This window comes from Nicotiana tabacum, chromosome 3, assembly GCF_000715075.1.
Source record: "Nicotiana tabacum cultivar K326 chromosome 3, ASM71507v2, whole genome shotgun sequence".
Lineage (NCBI taxonomy): Eukaryota > Viridiplantae > Streptophyta > Magnoliopsida > Solanales > Solanaceae > Nicotiana > Nicotiana tabacum.
Genome location: NC_134082.1, coordinates 82,149,255 through 82,168,797, shown reverse-complemented (window position 1 = coordinate 82,168,797; position 19,543 = coordinate 82,149,255). Strand labels below are relative to the sequence as shown.

Sequence of the window (19,543 nt, the reverse complement as noted above, 5' to 3'; positions counted from 1 at the left end):
AAGGCTAAATAGATGATTATAACGTAGTCGAGATTTGAGAAGCATTTATTATTTTCACATTGTACGAAATTTTAAAGACTAGCAAATATAAGAAAGTGTATTGTGAACCTTCAAAGTAAACGGTATGGTTATTACATTGGATTCACGAGAATAGAAGTTGATGGTAGCGGCTTTTGGAAGAATACGACCGCTCAAGGGGTGGGTGAGAGGATGTTAGATAGAAATAACTTAGTATCTCAATTTAGTAACTTCATTACATCATTAAATTATTTAATTTCAAGAATTACATGTTAATCATACTAGTACTGGTTGATTAAGTAATGAAAAACTTCTAAGAATATATATACTATATAAGGTATTTGTTACTCCTTCCGTCTAAGTTTACTTGTCCACTATATTAAAAATAGATGTCCACTTTTACTTGTCCTGAAAATCAATGAATAATTTATCATTATATACCTATCTTACGCTTATCATTTTCCAATATTAATTTTTGACTTATAATAATCAAAGTTAATTTTTCAATAATAATAATTAGGGGTGATACAATAAAGTTATCATGTTATTTATTATTTCTTAAAGGATATGTCAAATCAATTACGAACAAGTAAACTTGAACGGAGGGATTATTTAATATGAATACTTTACAGGATAAATTATCCAAAATCCTAATTGGTGGTGGGACTTCAACACCTAACCACCACCAAATCTTGACTAAACGCGAATCGTAGCATTAAATTTGAAAAGGCAAATGTTATGTAGAGAGAGGAAGGAAAGAAGAAGGTCCACTGGCTGACCACAAACAAACAAGGAACCTGTGCCTCTGATATTGATATCTGCACCACTTGATTCCAAACCTTGATCATAGTCTTTCAGTTTTCTTCTTTTTCTAGATGACACTATGTATGGATGCAATAATTCTCTGCTTGAAATTGGGAGGAAAATAGAAAGATCGTCGAGCTTTTTTATTTGCTTAGGAAAAAAGAATGGAAGAGATTTGGTGGATAAAATAGATCCAACCTAAGTTCACTATTAACATAAATTTCTATCTAGCTTTTAAAATAAAATTAAGGTAATTAATTAACTAAGCCCGTTTCTTACTTTCTTTAACCGAGGGTCTATCGGAAAAATCTTCTCTGCCATTTCAGGGTAGGCATAAGACCTGTGTAAATATTACCTTTCTCGGATCCTACTTATAAAAAATCACTGAATTTATTTTTGTTGCAATTAACTAAGCCATTAATAGGGTGATAATACTTGCAAAAATACAAGACAGAAAGTTAAGCATTAAAACCACCATATGCAAACCCGCTCAAAATGAATAGCAATATACAAATACTATATTTAGTTGAGAGTTGAGACCGTCGTATTCCCAACAACCCGATAGCAGCGAATTACGTATTATGATCTGGTCTCTCTTGTGTTTCTGTAATACTCCCTCCGTCTTATAATATGTGTCGTGATTCGTTTGTGCACGCTCTTAAAAAAGAATAATTTTTAACTACTTTACCCTTATTAAATATTTTCTCAATTTATGTGACATATCTATCAATGACATTATCCATATTTTTACTAAATATGAATGCAATTGATTATTAAGGGTAAAAAAGAAAAAATATAACCAATTTTGTATTGAACTTTTAAATGACAAATAATTTGAGATAACTATTTTAAGTAACCACGACACATATTATGAGTAGATCTGAAATGACCTCCATAACTTTCTTGCTTCCTTTCTTTCTATTTTTGTTAATTTCGATTTAGTGGCTAGAAAAACTCCATCTCGACCCTTCTCTTCTTTCCAATTGTTCTATTTGCAAAATTAACCAATCAAGAGTACTCTTCTATTAATAGATACCAATAGAGCAGCTACTGGTATAATATTTTACTCAAAACTTCTCAAAACACATTACATTATTACCAATTCTATGTGTTGGGACCACAAATATGAAATATATTTCTCGTTTTTTAACCAACACCAAAAAGATTGTATATTTGTATGGCAGTTTCAGTTTCAATTTCTACTCTTGCTATGTGATTTTTGAGATGTCAAACTCTGAAGAAGAAAAAAAGGGATAACACTAGACTATTCTGGAACGTGATAGAAGATGTTTGAAGCACAAAACTAAGCTAAATTCATTTTACCTGCTATGTTTGTCTTTCCCACTTCATCCTTGAATATAACTTCACTAATGAGACGCTTATTTAAACTCTGCAAGCTTCCATTTCTTCTTATTTTGTTTAGTAGAATTAAGATAAAATGACTTTAACAATTAGCTAATTAGGACTATAAGAACTCTGATATCATTTGAAATTTTGAATATCTAATAGCAGTACAACAGCTTCTCTTTGAAAGGCGGTCATTGAGGAGTTCAGAAAGGATTTGATCATGGACAGAGACTTCAACGATATAATTACCAAGTGGATCAAGGCAGTAGATAGTGAGTCCACCGCGAACAAGTTCAATGATCCCCATAGTTTACCCATCAATAAATGGACCAAATACTCTTAAAGCAACGAGTGAAATAACTTCAGTATAATTCTAATATCCTTTCTAAGATTATAGCAGAAAGTATCGGTAAGGTTTTACATGGTCTCTCTTTTGGCCTCATAAATTAAACCAAATTATATCAGAGAGAGAGAGAGAGAGCAAAGATGGAGATGAGATTAATTTGACAATCTTTACTCACTACATATTTGTTAAATTAAGAGCTAATCAGGAGGTCCAGGATCAGAGATGCAACAAGTATACGGTAGGAAGAAGAAGCCAAAGATTGAAGAGAGAAGACGCCAATGACAAAATCCAAGACAAGAAAGCCATGGCAGCAGAGAGTTGATATCGTCTGCACATGTTCCAATTGTAATATGGACTACCACCAGAAGCAATCAAGTAATCAGTGGCACTAGCTGTGGAACACGCCGTAGCCAGTGACAGAAACGAAAGAACCTGTTATAGAATCCAAGACTACTATATTTGATCAATATTTTACAGCAAAGTTGACGGTAAATTTATCAAGGCACATACCCAATCTACTCCAACGAGATATGGTAATATCCCAGGCTGATGAGATGAGCGTTTAACCAACAGCGAAAATGCATCAATCACTGCCAAACCCAAGTTCCATGGTGTTACGAAACTCATGGTTGCCACCAGAAAGCTGCCAACAACAAAAGGTGAAATAGGTAATTTAACAGAGAAATTGCACATCTGCAACTAGAAGAATTGTGCATTGGTCTTCTTTTCACATTAAACGATCTGTATGCAGAAGCCACTGCATTGTAACAACATATAACTATCAAGATATAAGATTCTTACAACTGATTAACTGTGTTCTATGCTTAGCTAAAACTATGCTCATGTAAGCATGAACTAAATCAGAATGTGAAACTAACTGGGAATGACTACTAATCAGTTATTTTTTGTTTGGTGACATCTGCTACTCAGGTAACCAGTAATATTCTGGAGCTTAACATTCAAGAAACTCCTACTTCTGGAAGAATAAAAACATGGAAAAGAAAATGCAGTTGTAGCACATTATAAACAAAAAAGTTGTTTATTTGAGATAATCATCAACCAATTGTAATGCAAAAGCTACAGACTTACAAAAGTTATTGATGCTAGAAAGCTTGTCTTCTGGAAAGATAAGAAAATGAAAATGCAGGAATAGCACCTTAGGAACAGAAATATGATTTCAATCACCAATGACCTAAACCATCGGCTTACAACTTACAAACTTAGAATCTGTTAAACAGGCTACTCCTATGTGCTATCACCGAGGAGTGTGCTGAAATGGATGGAATCCCTCAATTATTAAACAGTTCTCGGGTTCAAGCCCCTTTTAACGGGCCTTATGTGGCCTGAATCTGGATTATTCAACCAGTGAGTTCCGGATATCAGATGGTTATACCAAAAAAAGGAATAAGGACTACACATGTGAGATATATCTCACAAACAGAATAATGCTCCAATTGGTATAATAACTGCATAGATTACTCCAAGAAGCATAAATCTCAACTAAGCACTTCCTGATTGTGGCTCTTATGACAAATCTCTGGATACAGACGGATAGATTCTGCTGTCTGTTTCAAATTCTCCCACACTTAGGTAAACAAAGTATGCAATATGACCAATCTTAACATTCTCAGGAAATATTTCTAACCTTAATTCCACATCCAAATCTTCAATACCCAATTAACTACTCCAACAAAATAAAGCAATCGTATATCCAACATATTAACTTCCTTAAGTTCATGTAACTAGTCCTTCGAGACTCCATATTGGAGATGAACTTCACATGTCTCTTGTAAAGATCCTTTTATTAACCCTAGACTAGCTTTAAATTTTCAAAGAAAGTCTCCTCCCAAAGCTCATCAAAGCTCTCTACTAGGTTTTCGCGAGGTAATTTCAGTAACACCCTTTAGATTGTCAATTTATCAAAGTGAAAGCTTTTCTACTGGTAAAGTTATGCACTAGACTTATTCTACTATTACTATATCACATTTGATATGATTTCCCCACCGTTCACCCAACATTTGTTAGTGCAAAAAATGCATCTTAAACAACAAATTATAAAAAGATCACAAATATGAAGAAATGGCCGAAAATCATCCAGCATCAAAGGGTTCTCATGTTAACTTCCCTCCTAACAGATCAAGTTATGATATTATCTTTTATCCACAACAAACTTCAATAATCAGGTTTGTCTGCTAAAGTCATAACATCCGTCGCAACCCATTTAACATTTTAAAACTGGACTTTCTTAATATTTTCAGGTCAAGATATAGAGATGAAACTCTTAACAAGTAGGTCCTCCAGGACACAATCTTGACCACTTAGCTGACTTCTGAGCTCTGGCAAATCATTAGTGCCTAATTAATGACCTATTCCTACTCTTTGCCCCCCTTTCATTCCCTTCTTTGATCCAATTCGGGTTCTCCTTCAATCCGATTCTCAAAACCGCCAATTAACTCAAACTGGAAAAATGTTGGTTTCAAAAGTGGTTCTCTCAAATATAGCTGCCAAATACCGCAGCAAATATGAAAAAGAAGAGCCCCCAAATTCTTCAAAATCAAAACTTTGTATGATAAATCAGAATTAAATAGATAGGAAAAATGAGAAAATGACCCCCCCCCCCCCCCCTAACTTCAAGATCAAGACTTTGTAGTATGATAAATCGAAATTAAATAGATAGCAAAAATGAGAAAAATACGAAAAAAAAAAAGGACATGGATACAGAGAAGAAAAGAAAAGTAAGGAATCCAAATACCAGAAGGGAGGGTAGCTGTAGCTGTAGTAAGAAACATTCAAACACATGAAAAGGAGCGAAGCGGCAGAGAAAATAGCCTGTCCTAGCCTCAAAGCTAAACCAGCACTCGTCCCTATAGACCCCTGCAGTTTATTATCCATTTCATCACTGAAATTCCACAAAGTGATTGTATAACTCTGCTGAGCTTATGATATTCATAGATGTTCATTGTATCCATTCAATTATCTGTACTTTCTATAAAAGGAAAGAAGTGTAACCGAGTAAAGGGAAGGAATTTTGGGGAAGATAGTGATGTTGTAACGTAAGAATATCATACTACTATTTGCGATCTTTACTAATTCTATCTGGTTTTATTGAAATGTGATTTTGTAAAGGGAATTTGGTTTGTCTGAGAGGAAAAGGAATAGGGTTGCCTAAATGAGATTGTTGCATATGCAAGATTGTTCCTCCCTCTGTTTCAACTACAATGACGAGCTGTCAAAATTAGAGGATAAAAGTTTGCTCAATAATTTTTAGTTTCAGATTTTACATTCTCAAAAACTATATCACTGTTATAAAATAAAGACTGTAAAGTCAAGACAAGTATAGAGAGAAACTGATATATTATTCGAATTCAAACTGATATACATAATGAACTGAAATCTCTTCTATTTATAGAAGAAAGGAAGCTGCTCTGTAAGCTGCTACTACAAGCTGCTGTGTAAACTGCTACTACAAGCTGCAGTGTAAGCTACTATAAGCTGCTGTGTAAGCTGCTGCTACAAGCTGCTGTGTAAGCTGCTACAAGCTGCTGTGTAAGCTGCTGTTGTACCAGATATGGATAATCTTCTACTGAGAGCAATATTTATCCATAACGGAGTACTGAATGGATAAACTTATTATACCCGGTATGAATAATCTTTTACCGTGGGTAATGTTTATCCATAACTGGGTACTGAAAAGATAAGCCTATTATACCCGGTATGGATAAACTTATACTAGGGGTAATGTTTATCCATAACCGGGTACCGAAGTGATAAGCTTCTTCAGGAAGCTTATTTCCAATATAGTACTAAATAGATAAACATATTTACGGTGGAGTCCCATATGGATAAGCTTCTTCAGGAAGCTTATTTACAACGGAGTACTAAATGAACATCCATAATATAATATATTTATAACACACCCCCTTGGATGTTCATTAAAAGATCATGTGTCTCATTAAAACCTCACTAGGAAAAACCACGTGGGAAAAAAATTCTAGTGAAGGAAAAAGAGTACACATATTTAGTAATACGCATTGTTAGGTGCCTCATTAAAAACCTTATAAGGAAAACCCCATGGGAAAAAACCTTAGTAAGGGAAAAAAGTGCATCGCGTATTTTACTCCCCTGATGAAAACCTTGTTTCAAATATTTGAGTCTCCGCATTCCAATCTTGTATACCATCTTCTCAAAAGTTGAAGTTGGCAAAGATTTAGTGAATAAATCTGCTGGATTATCACTTGAACGGATTTGTTGCACATCAATGTCACCATTTTTCTGAAGATCGTGTGTGTAGAATAATTTTGGTGAAATGTGCTTCGTTCTATCTCCTTTTATAAATCCTCCCTTCAATTGGGCTATGCATGCAGCATTGTCTTCGTATAAAATTGTGGGTCTTTTCTCACATTCCAAACCACATTTTTCTCGAATAAAATGAATTATTGATCTCAACCATACGCATTCCCTACTTGCTTCATGAATAGCTATTATCTCAGCGTGATTTGAAGAAGTAGCAACAATAGATTGCTTTGTGGAGCGCCATGATATGATAGTACCTCCATATGTAAATACATAGCCGGTTTGAGATCGAGCTTTATGGGGATCAGATAAATAACCTGCATCTGCATAACCAACAAGATCTGCACTATCTTTGTTAGCATAAAACAAACTCATATCAAGAGTTCCCTTTAAATATCGCAATATATGCTTAATCTCATTCTAATGTCTCCGTGTAGGAGAAGAACTATATCTTGCTAGTAAATTAACAGAAAATGTTATGTCAGGCCTTGTAGCATTAGCAAGATACATTAGTGCACCAATTGCACTGAGATAGGGTACTTCGGGACCAAGGAGTTCCTCGTCCTCTTCTGGAGGTCGGAACAAATCCTTATTCACTTCAAGTGATCGAACAACCATTGGTGTACTCAATGGGTGCGCTTTGTCCATGTAAAAGTGTTTTAAGACCCTTTCTGTATAGGCAGATTGATGGATAAAGATCTCGTCTGCTGAATATTCAATTTGCAGACCAAGACAAAGTTTTGTCTTTCCAAGATCTTTCATCTCAAATTCTTTCTTAAGATATTCAATTGCCTTTTGGAGCTCTTCTGGAGTTCCAACAAGATTTATGTCATCAACATAAACAGCAAGTATAACAAATTCTGATGCCATTTTCTTTATAAAAATACATGGACAAATAACATCATTTATGTAACCTTCTTTCAGCAAATATTCACTAAGGCGATTATACCACATGCGCCCAGATTGCTTTAAACCGTACAAAGATCTTTGTAATCTGATTGAATACATTTCCTGAGATTTTGCTTCAGGCATTTTAAATCCTTCAGGAATTTTCATATAAATTTCATTATCAAGTGAACCGTACAGATAAGCTGTAACTACATCCATTAGATGTATTTCAAGCTTTTCATGTAGTGCTAAACTGATGAGATATCGAAATGTTATGGCATCCATAACAGGTGAATATGTTTCATCAAAATCGACTCCAGGTCGTTGTGAGAATCCTTGTGCAACAAGGCGAGCTTTGTATCTTTCAACTTCATTTTTATCATTCCTTTTTCGCACAAAAATCATTTATGACCAACTGGTTTTATACCAGCAGGTGTTTGGACTACTGGTCCAAAGACCTCTCTTTTAGCAAGTGACTTCAATTCCGATTGAATTGCCTCTTGCCATTTTGGCCAATCAGATCTTTGTTGACATTCTTCGACAGATCGAGGTTCAAGATCCTCACTATCTTGCATAATATTAAGTGCAACATTATATGCAAAAATATTATCCACCACTATTTCAAATCGATTTAAATTAATCCCATCACCGTTCGAACTTATTAAAAGTTCCTCACTCACATGAGCTTCGGTTTCATTAATTTCTTCAGGAATCTCAGAACTAATCAGATTTTGGGTCTCTTCAGGAGATCCCTTCATAGTATCGTTTTGATCATTTGTCGATTTTCTTTTTCGAGGATTTCGATCCTTAGAACCCAAAGGCCTACCATGCTTCAGGCGTGCTTTAGGTTCACTAGCTCCCATGCTAGTAGATGGTCCTACTGGGACATCAATTCGGATAGGCACATTCTCTGCTGGGATATGTGACTTAGTTATCCTTTTCAAATCAGTAAATGCGTCTGGCATTTGATTTGCTATATTCTGTAAATGGATGATCTTCTGGACCTCCTGATTACATATAGGGGTACGGGGATCAAAGTGAGATAATGATGAAACTTTCCACACAATTTCTCTTTTGATTTCCTTTTTCTCTCCCCTAATTGTGGGAAATTTGTTTCATCAAACCGACAATCTGCAAATCGAGCAGTAAATAAATCTCCTGTCAATGGTTCAAGATAGCGAATAATAAAGGGTGATTCAAACCCAACATATATTCCTATCCTTCTTTGTGGTCCCATCTTACTACGTTGTGGTGGTGCTACTGGCACATATACAGCACATCCGAAAATTCGTAGATGGGTAATATTTGGTTCATGACCAAAAACTAATTGTGACGGAGAATATTTATTATAATGTGTCGGTCTGAGACGGATAAGTGATGCTGCATGCAAGATAGCATGGCCCCAAACAGTAGTGGGCAATTTTGTTTTCATAAGTAGTGGTCTTACTATCAATTGCAGGCGTTTAATAAATGACTCTGCAAGGCCATTTTGAGTATGAACATAAGCTACAGGATGTTCAACTTTTATCTCAACTGATAGACAATAATTATCAAAAGCTTGAGATGAGAATTCTCCAGCATTATCAAGGCGAATCGCCTTTATAGGATAATCTGGGAATTGTGCCCTTAATCGAATTATTTGGGCTAATAGCTTTGCAAACGCTAGGTTGCGAGATGATAGTAGGCACACATGAGACCATCTTGAAGATGCATCTATTAGGACCATAAAATATCTAAACAACTCACTTGGTGGGTGAATAGGTCCACATATATCCCTATGTATACGCTCTAAAAAGGCAGAGGATTCAATACCAACCTTCATCGGTGATGGTCTAGTGATCATTTTTCCTTGATAACAAGCATCACAAGAAAATTCGTCATTTGTAAGAATCTTCAAGTTCTTTAATGGATGCCCACTCGAATTTTCAGTAATTCGTCTCATCATTATTGATCCGGGATGGCCCAAATGGCCATGCCAAAGCACAAAAGTATTTGAATCCATAAACTTCTGGTTTACGATAGAGTGTGCTTCAATTGTACTAATTTTTGAATAGTATAAGCCAGAAGATAAAGTTGGTAACTTTTCTACAATGCATTTCTGGCCAGAAATATTCTTTGTAATACAAAGATATTCCTTGTTCATTTCATCTATTGTCTCTACATGATACCCATTTCGGCGGATATCTATAAAACTCAACAAGTTTCTTCGGGACTTGGAGGAGAACAATGCATTGTCTATAATAAGTTTTGTTCCCTTAGACAGAAATATTATGGCTCTTCCGGAGCCTTCAATCAAACTTATATTACCAGAAATTGTTGAAACATTTGCTTTTTCCTTATGCAAATAAGAAAAGTATTTCTGATCGTTGAATATGGCATGAGTTGTTCCACTATCAATAACACAAATATCTTCATGATTTGTCTTTGATCCAAACATAATTTGAGGGTTATCCATATTCTTCAAAATAACATAAATAAAATATATTATAGTAAACATCATTATCAAAGTATAACTTTTATTTATGTACAACAATTACATAACCATACTATCTATTACAAACAACAAAAATTAAAATATTTACATTTCTACAGTTTCACTACCGATTACATGACTTATTTCTCCTTCTGGGAGTGCAAAGTAATCAGCTACATCCAAATGCATGAAGTCTAAATTATCTTCAGAAATAAAATTTGCTTCAGCATTTTTCTCTGTCTTCTTCAGGGAGGCTTGATAAAGCTCAACCAGGTGCTTTGGCGTACGACAAGTACGTGACCAGTGCCCTTTTCCTCCACATCTATAGCATGCATTTTCTACATTTGGCGCTTGCACCGCTTCATGCTTTTGTTCCTTCCTTTTCCACTGCTGGTGGTGAGGAGGCTTCTTTGGTGCATTATTATTACCATGATTGGGGTTTCTTCCCCGACCACGGCCATGACTGGGGCCATGACCTCTTCCACGTTTAGCTTGGTGGAAGTTCGTCTCATTCACTTCAGGGAATGGACAAGAACCAATAGGTCGGCTTTCATGATTTTTCATTAATAGCCCATTATGTTGCTCTGCTATAAGAAGATGTGAGATAAGTTCAGAATACTTTTTAAATCTCATCTCTCGATATTGCTGCTGCAGGAGCATATTCGAGGCATGAAAAGTGGTGAAAGTTTTCTCCAACATATCATGATCAGTAATATTATCACCACATAATTTTAATTGGGAAATAATTCTGAACATAGCAGAATTATACTCACTGATAGATTTAAAATCTTGTAGCCTTAGATGAGTCCAATCATAACGTGCCTGTGGAAGAACGACCATCTTCAGGTGGTCATATCTATCTTTCAAATTATTCCACAGTATGACTGAATCTTTAATAGTGAGATATTCCATTTTTAGGCCCTCATCAAGGTGATGGCGTAGGAATATCATTGCTTTGGCACGGTCTTGGTTTGATGCCTGGTTTTTATCCTTGATGGTGTCTGCCAGACCCATCGCATCAAGATGAATTTCAGCATCAAACACCCAAGACATGTAGCTTTTGCCCTATATATCCAGGGCTACAAATTCAAGTTTAGAAAGATTTGACATTATTTAGGAAAAGAAAGTTCTTACCTCAGATACTTTCAAAATATTTGCTCGAGATGGTAGAGCTTCGTGCTTATAACGTGTTATAAAATAAAGACTGTAAAGTAAAGACAAGTATAAAGAGAAACTGATATATTATTCGAACTCAAACTGATGTACATAATGAACTGAAATCTCTTCTATTTATAGAAGAAAGGAAGCTGCTCTGTAAGCTGCTACTACAAGCTGTTGTGTAAGCTGCTACTACAAGCTGCAGTGTAAGCTACTATAAGCTGCTGTGTAAGCTGCTACTACAAGCTGCTGTGTAAGCTGCTGCTATACCAGATATGGATAATCTTCTACTGAGAGCAATATTTATCCATAACGGAGTACTGAATGGATAAGCTTATTATACCCGGTATGGATAATCTTTTACCGGGGGTAATGTTTATCCATAACTGGGTACTGAAAAGATAAGCCTATTATACCCGGTATGGATAAACTTATACTGGGGGTAATGTTTATCCATAACCGGGTACCGAATTGATAAGCTTCTTCAGGAAGCTTATTTCCAATATAGTACTAAATAGATAAACATATTTACGGTGGAGTCCCATATGGATAAGCTTCTTCAGGAAGCTTATTTACAACGGAGTACTAAATGAACATCCGTAATATAATATATTTATAACAATCACATTTTTCTAAGCAAAGTATTTTTTTTAAAAAAAATTAGAATATAAAACACAAAAAATAGAGGAATTACAGTCAATTCTATCTATAACAGCCTTATTTGTTCCGAATATTTTTAGATATTATAGCAAAATGATGTTATAAAGAACATATATATATTATAATATAACATGAAGTTTGGTTCTGGAAAAACTTGACTTTTATAGTGAAATGTTGTTATATAGGAATGTTATTACAGAGTACATACTACTCCCTCCGTTTCAATTGATGTGAACCTATTTCCTTTTTAGTCCATGCCAAAAAGAATGACCTATTTCCCTATTTGGAAACAATTTACCTTTATGCAATGATTTATAGCCACACAAAATATATGTGCTTCATTTTACACCACAAGTTCAAAAGTCTTCTCTTTTTTCTTAAACTCCGTGCCCAATCAAATGAGTTCACGTAAACTGAAACGGAGTATTTCAGAAGCAATCTTGTCGCATGGTGGAAATGTTATGGAAGTTATGTATATTTGGTTAGCATATATTTGTCCGATGTTTAGGGTCACTATGGCATGGCAAGTGTCAGTTTTCAAAAAAAAAATAAAAATATTTATGCTTTTTTAATGAAAATGTCATTTCGTAGTGTTTGATTATTACAAAATAATTTTCTTTAAAGAGAAAAAAATGACTTTTCTTAAGGCGTAAGTTATTTTTCTTCAAGTTACATTTATTTTGACTTCTAGCATAAAGAATATGCTCAAGCAAAATCATTCTCTGTAATTAAATTGTACAGCTCACCGGTGGGACTTTAAAGTGAATTAACTAAAACTTTAAGGAACTGAAATGTAAATAAGAAACAATTAAGCCTTTTAAACCCAACTGCCACTAACGTCTGTGGACAACGAATAAAGCCAAGAGTACTCCTCTGCATTGCTACATCAACTGCTGTAACAAACCTGTGAACTTGCATCCACCATTAGGGTAGTAAAGCACATGCTCTCAAAGCTACCCTCAAGCATTCGTCCTAATCTGAACCTCCAGTTCCGGCGTGCTCTTGAACCTCATGGAGACATGCGACGTGCCCGTCAATTGTTCGATGAAATGCCCAAACCAGATATACGATCGTGGACGCTCTTGATCACCGCATACACGAAGAGGGGTTGTCCAGAAGAAGCATTGAAAGTCTACAACGAATTGCGGCAGAGGAAAGTTCTTCCTGATCAGTTAGCACTGTTATCAGCAACCAAGACTTGTGCTACTTTGGGCAACCTTATAAAGGCAAAAGGGATTCATCAAGATGTAATTAAATATGGATATCACTCCGATTTGCTCCTTGGAAATGCATTGATTGACATGTATGGCAAGTGTAAATACATTCGAGGTGCAAAAGAGGTTTTTGATAATTTAAGTGCTAAAGATGTAATCTCTTGGACGTCGATGAGTTCGTGCTATGTTAACTGTAAACTTCCAAGAGAGGCGCTAAGGATATTCCGTGAAATGGGGTTAAATAGGGTGAGGCCAAATCCTGTTACATTGTCTTCTATACTTCCTGCCTGCTCGGATTTGAAAAGTTTGAATTTGGGCAGAGAGATTCATGGTTATATTATTAGGAATGGGATACACGATAATGTGTATGTTAGCAGTGCTCTTGTGGACATGTATGCTAGTTGTTCAAGTATCAAACAAGCAGAGTCAGTATTTGATAGTACGCATCAGTTTGACTATGTTTTATGCAATGTCATTATGTCAGCATATTTTTCAAATGGGAAATGTGACAAAGCACTTCATGTCTTTGATCAGTTGAGAAAAAGAGGAACTAAACTGGATCCCGATTCCTGGAATTCTGTTATTGGTGGGTGCATGCAAAGTGGAAGAACAGATAAGGCACTTCAAATACTTCGTGAAATGCAGCAGTCAGGTGCAAAACCAAATAAAATCACAATCACCAGTGTGTTACCTACTTGTATAGATCTAGGAAGCATAAGAAGAGGTGCAGAGATTCATGGTTTTATCATTCGCCGTTTATTTTCGGAAGATGAGACAGTCTCCACTGCTTTGGTACTCATGTATGCTAAATGTGGTGACCTGGAACTATCCAAAAGAGTCTTCTATATGATGCCAAAAAAAGATACTATTGCTTGGAATACAATGATTATTGGAAATTCAATGCATGGGAAAGGAGAGGAAGCTTTGATGCTTTTTCATCAAATGGTAAGTTTGGGGATGAAACCCAACTCTGTTACTTTTACTGGCGTGCTATCGGGTTGCAGCCATTCACAGCTGGTAGACGAGGGTCTTTTGATCTTTTACTCAATGAGCAAGGAGCATGGAATTGAACCTGATGCAGAACATTATTCGTGCATGGTTGATGCTCTAAGCCGTGCTGGTCGCCTAGAACAGGCATATAATTTTATCCAAAACATGCCCCTGAAACCAACTACTAGTGCTTGGGGAGCATTGCTTGGTGCATCTAGAGTATACAAGAACGTGGAATTGGCACGAGCTGCCGGAAAACAACTGTTGGAGATTGAGCCAGAAAATGCTGGGAACTATGTTTTGTTGTCCAACATCTATGAAGCAGCCAAACTACGAGAGGAGGCCTCAGAAATTAGGAAATTGATGAGAGAAAGAGGAATTATTAAACTTCCTGGTTGTAGTTGGATTCAAGTGAAAGACAAAGTGCATACCTTTGTTGTCGGTGACAAGAATAATGCTCAGACTGCAGAGATTAACAGCTTTTTGGCTGAAATAGGTGAAAAGATGAGGTTAGCCGGGTATTTACCCTGTACAGACCTTGTTGGCCAAGATCTTGATGCAGAGGAGAAGGAATACAGTTTGTGCAATCATAGTGAGAGGCTTGCTGTTGCCTTTGGGATTCTTAATTTGGATGGTGCATCGTCAATTAGGGTGTTCAAAAACTTGAGAATATGTGGAGATTGCCATAATGCCATTAAGTATTTAGCCAAAATTGTTGGAGTGCAGATCATTGTGAGAGATCCTCTAAGGTTTCACCATTTTAAGGATGGGTTATGCTCCTGTAGAGATTTTTGGTGAAATAACAAATGCCATCACGTATTAAACTTGATAAGCTGCAAGCATAAGAAATTCTTAAGGGATATTTGGGGGATCTAAGCTGATAATACTATATGAAGAAGATTCCTTTTGTTCTTCTCCGAGGAAAATATAAGTCTAAAGATGTCATCCACTGTGACCATGCTTGCGGTTGCAACTAATGATTTAGAAAATTTTGCTAGCACTAGCTTCGTGACATACACTCAGCACAAAGGTTCTACGGCCTAGCCTTGTATGCAAAAATGTAACATTTCAATTCTAACCGCCTTTAGTCACCTCATTGTATGTCTGAAGGTCGTCTCTTCAGAGTGGCAAAGTCCTAAGCAAGCAGAAGAAAAGGTGCTACTGCCAGGTTTGGTACCTGGGACTATAATACGAAGTGTATATGTTTGCCGGTCAATATTGATACAATAAGATGATTGTTATTCATGGGAACTTAAATCAAGGAAGAGTGAGAATTTATATTGGTTCCGTTGTTTATTTCTCTTGGTATTGATTTCTATCCATCTGTCTGTCTGTTTCTACTTTACCACTGCATGATCTATGATGGGCACTAAGTTGTTTGTTACTTATTAGCTATGTACTCCTTGCCATGATTTAAGATCTCTTAATGACATAAAAATTACTTAATTGAGCACACTTTTATTGAAAACATCCCCATATTTTGATGATTGTGGGGTAAAGGGAACAAAGATTGAGCTCACCTTTGCTGTACACATTCCCATATTTTGATTATCGTGGCGTCGAGGGGACATAGACTGTCATTAATTAGCACTTCTCTGTGATGATCAGTACTTTGTACTCTATTCTGAGTAAATACAAGCATTAGCAATGTTTGTAACTAGCTATTAGCATGAAATATTACTCAAGCTTGATAATATACAGCAAGATAGTTTTTTCAATGCTTGTCCAAATTGAGTCAGAGAAAGTTTAACCTTGTAACTTACAAACAAATTCAGACCAAGAAATGATACACAAATTCTAGAATCTCTCCATCATTCAAGTTGGGCATACCAGATACCCTGGATTTTCACATCCTTGGGGACCTTTGCACCGAGATCAGTATCAGATGGCTGGATGCTCTCAAATACTCCAATGACCTCACCGGTCTCTGGCTTGCACTGGGTAACACTCAGGGTGATCTTTCCTGTAGAAGATGCAGTATTCTTTACGTTCTCCTTCTCAAGCTCCTCCTCGTCTCCTCTCCCTCCAGCAGGCAATGCAACAGCGTTGTCATAGCCAGTAGATCCACCCCGTCCCTTTGGGTCAAGGAAGGATGAACCTCTGTATGATGGCACAAGGAATTCACCGCTAAAGCTTTCTGGTTTGCCGCTTGCCACTAGCTGTTTGATAGTGAAGAGGAAGGGCACACGCTCACCACCAGGAAGCTGAACTGTAACAGCAGCATAATCAATTCCATCCTTCTCCTCAAACTTAACAGTGCCATCAGAAGACACTTCGAATGGTCCCTCAATCTCATCAAGGGTGTAGGTTAAGCGTGTCATGAGCTTGGTTTTCTGGAAATCTGGGGGTGCATTCTTGTTCACACTCTCTGCCTTGACTGTGAATGATGTGGGCTCTAAGCAGAATTTCTTGGCATTGTATTTGCCTGGCTTGAAGGCAAAGCTGGCAACACCTCCTTCTATCGTAGGGCACTGGTTAGCAGTTCCAGTTCCCTTTACTTCCATGTATGTCTTGCTTTGAATTTCGTCGAAGGTTAGACGTTTTGGAACTCCTTCAGCATTTGCTCCCTAGCAGCCAAGTGGACAAACTTCAGGAATTTTTGCATGAGAAACAAGATTTTCAAATTTAATTAAGACAGAATCCCTAAAACAGTTTATCCTTACAGAAACATGGATGCTTGTCCTGAAATACAGATGACTACATGAATGTCCAGAAATGAACAATGGAAATTTTGACGAGATTGGATGATTGGATATAGACTGATCTTACTATTGGAGGTGCTATTGTGTGTATATATTGGGTGACAATGGTAAAGAAGCCCTCTAAAGTATTTCTATGTATCCTCAAGCACCTGATTTAGATATTTGGAAAAGAATATAAGGCCTACAAGCTCGAAGAATGTTACCTGCTTTTAGAATCATCGGTATGCCATACTGGTAAGGTAGCATTCATCTCTGATCCAGCTGTAGTGTTCCTTATGATCTTAAACTCAGGTGATTGGTTTTACACCAACGGAAACCATAAACTTCATACACAATAGAGGGATATGATAGAGTTTTTTTTTTTCTTTATTTTTTTTAATAATGAATGGAATTCCTTCTTTCATTCTATCCCATTCACCGGTACTAATCACTAAGTGTAAAAGTGGCTTTCTTGCTTTTGTGCCTACTCATGATCTAAACAAGTCGCACATACACCCAAGTACATGTTCCTTAACGCTGAGGGCAACCCCCCCCCCCCCATAGAGCAGGGGATCTCGTGACATCTTTCATTGGTTGTTTGTATTTCTAATAAGTTATTTAATAGCTGGCATGTTGAATCATATACATAATGTGATGAATTTGCTTAGATTGATCCTAACGGAATGATGATGAGAAACTGCTAATTTGTTTTTGTCTGGTGACTAGAGCCTTCATGCAATACCTAAATTGTGCTGTCTGAATTTATGACTTTATTATGCGGGAAAAAGCACTGGATATATGGGAAATATGGACATGAAGCAGGCAGAATTGAGTAAGAAAAGCAACTTACTGAGACGACAAGGGCAGAAGTGGCCAGAGCAAAACCAGCAACCTTGGCAGCATCAGTGCACTTTTGAGCCAAGTCCTTGAGTTCAGTTTGCAAAGAGCAAGTAAGCCTAGCTGCAGCTGGTTCAACACCAAATGCTTTGCTCACACTTTGAGCAGACCTCAACTGCAGGTTGTTTCTAGCTGGGGCAACACCAACCTTTGTTGGTTGCATTAGAGTAGCAGCTGCTTGTAGAGAGGCAGCCATAATTTTACCCTTTTCTTGATCAGTCTTCTTCTCCTCTCTGTTTCTGCTTTTTAGGAAGTGGTTGAGTGGCAGTAAGAAGTGGTTTGTATGAGAGGCTGGACAAATTATTTTGGTGGCTTTGCTGTGAGTAAGATAAGAGATAGGATAAGGGCTATTTTTCATTGGTTGGTTTGAGCATTAGCCTATTATTTGGTGGCCTGCAACGTGGCAAAGTTAGTATTTAGGATAAAGATACTCCCTTTTGTAATCTTGCCAGGAAATTAGTGGACTACCGCGTCTTGCCTTATTTGAAGGTAAAAATGTAAAATATTTATTGACACTCGACATTTTACATTTACACCATATCATGTCTTTTACGTACTATTTTATCCTCTTAGCCAATGTTAATTAATGTCACCTCGATTTATCACTTAAGCTAGTAGATTCATTCCTAGAATCCCGTCACTATAGACTGTGTGTTTTGGTATAAACATTGTGTGTTTGAGAATTAGCTTGATAAATTATACGTTATACCAATATGGGAAGAATACCCTTATGAAAAGGTGAAATAAAGAAAATCAACTACCAGGCCTCTTTGTTTTTGTTCAGGTTTGGGAAAAAGATTTAAAAGGTTTTAAACGATTCTTTTTGGTTTTTAAAGTAATTTTTATTTCTAAAAATTAATCCAAAAGCCTTTTTGAAAAAAACAGAAGTAACTCAAAAAAAAAAAAAGGGGTGAAGAAAAAGACAATTAGGAATTTTAATCATTTATTTGATCCTTGTACTATTAGAGCGACTATGGACTTGTATAATAAAGCCAAGATCCGAGTGAGAATAGTGAGAGGAGACTTAGAACATTTTCTAGTCGAGATGGGGTTGCGTCAGGGATCATCTCTTAGCCCGTTTAATTTGCTTTGGTGATCGAAAAATTAACATGACATATTCAAGGGGAGGTACCATGGTGTATATTTTTTTTATAGATGACATAGTCTTAATTGACAAGAAAAGAGTCTAAAGGTTTCAGGTTGAGCAGGACTAAAACGGAGTATATGGAGTGTGAATTCAGTGATGAATCACATGAGGCGGATGTAGAAGTAAGAAGCGGTACACAGGTTATCCCCAAGAGATGAAGCTTCAAATATCTTGGGTCAATAATCCAAAGAAACCAGGAGATCGACGATGATGTCATAAATCGTATTGGAGTGGGATGGATGAAATAGAGGCTCACAAGCAGTGTCCTATGTGAATGTGCCAACAAGATTTAAAGTAAGTTCTATAGAGTAGTTGCTAGACCAATTATATTGTATGGGACAAAAAGTTGACCATTCAAGAACTCACACGTTTAGAAGATAAAAGTAGTGTAAATGATGTTGCTTAGATGGATGTGTGGGCATACTAGGAGAGATAAGATAAACGAAGATATACGAGACAAGGTGGAGTAACCTTCATAGTGGACAAGATGCGGGAAGTGAGATTGAAATGGTTCAGGCATGAGAAGAGGAGGAGCACCACCCTTGTGATTAACTATCAACTAAATTAAACCAAATAATTAATCTATTCAAGCGATTTTCTAGAGTGTGACTTCTAAAGTGTGATTAA

At 36.5% G+C, this 19,543-nt stretch overlaps 3 protein-coding genes across 3 annotated transcripts; 1 reads left to right on the top strand and 2 right to left on the bottom strand.

The window, feature by feature from the left end:
- Positions 1-2,526: 2,526 nt before the first annotated feature.
- Positions 2,527-5,721, bottom strand: LOC107766586 (CASP-like protein ARALYDRAFT_485429). The gene is made up of 3 exons (XM_016585391.2): positions 5,268-5,721; positions 3,026-3,158; positions 2,527-2,947 (listed from the first exon to the last, which is right to left on the bottom strand). Exons 1-3 carry the CDS (start codon positions 5,405-5,407, stop codon positions 2,732-2,734), a joined length of 489 nt encoding a protein of 162 aa, XP_016440877.2. The 5' UTR covers positions 5,408-5,721; the 3' UTR covers positions 2,527-2,731.
- Positions 5,722-12,786: 7,065 nt separating this feature from the next.
- Positions 12,787-15,487, top strand: LOC107766590 (pentatricopeptide repeat-containing protein At1g20230-like). The gene has a single exon (XM_016585399.2). The coding sequence runs from the start codon at positions 12,929-12,931 to the stop codon at positions 14,987-14,989; it is 2,061 nt and encodes a 686-aa protein (XP_016440885.2). The 5' UTR covers positions 12,787-12,928; the 3' UTR covers positions 14,990-15,487.
- Positions 15,488-15,763: 276 nt separating this feature from the next.
- Positions 15,764-17,981, bottom strand: LOC107766588 (oxygen-evolving enhancer protein 1, chloroplastic-like). The gene is given in 2 exon segments (NM_001324920.1): positions 15,764-16,758; positions 17,723-17,981. Coding segments are annotated over 2 exon segments (999 nt in total). The 5' UTR covers positions 17,966-17,981; the 3' UTR covers positions 15,764-16,002.
- Between the last annotated feature and the right edge of the window lie 1,562 nt (positions 17,982-19,543).

Coding starts and splice junctions, on each gene's coding strand:
- LOC107766590 (XM_016585399.2), top strand. CDS start 12,929: ATGCTCTCAAAGCTACCCTCAAGCATTCGTCCTAATCTGAACCTCCAG.
- LOC107766586 (XM_016585391.2), bottom strand. CDS start 5,407: ATGGATAATAAACTGCAGGGGTCTATAGGGACGAGTGCTGGTTTAGCT. Junction 3,159..5,267: donor TACAGCTACCCTCCCTTCTG/GTATTTGGATTC, acceptor TGTTGTTGGCAG/CTTTCTGGTGGCAACCATGA. Junction 2,948..3,025: donor ATCTCGTTGGAGTAGATTGG/GTATGTGCCTTG, acceptor ATTCTATAACAG/GTTCTTTCGTTTCTGTCACT.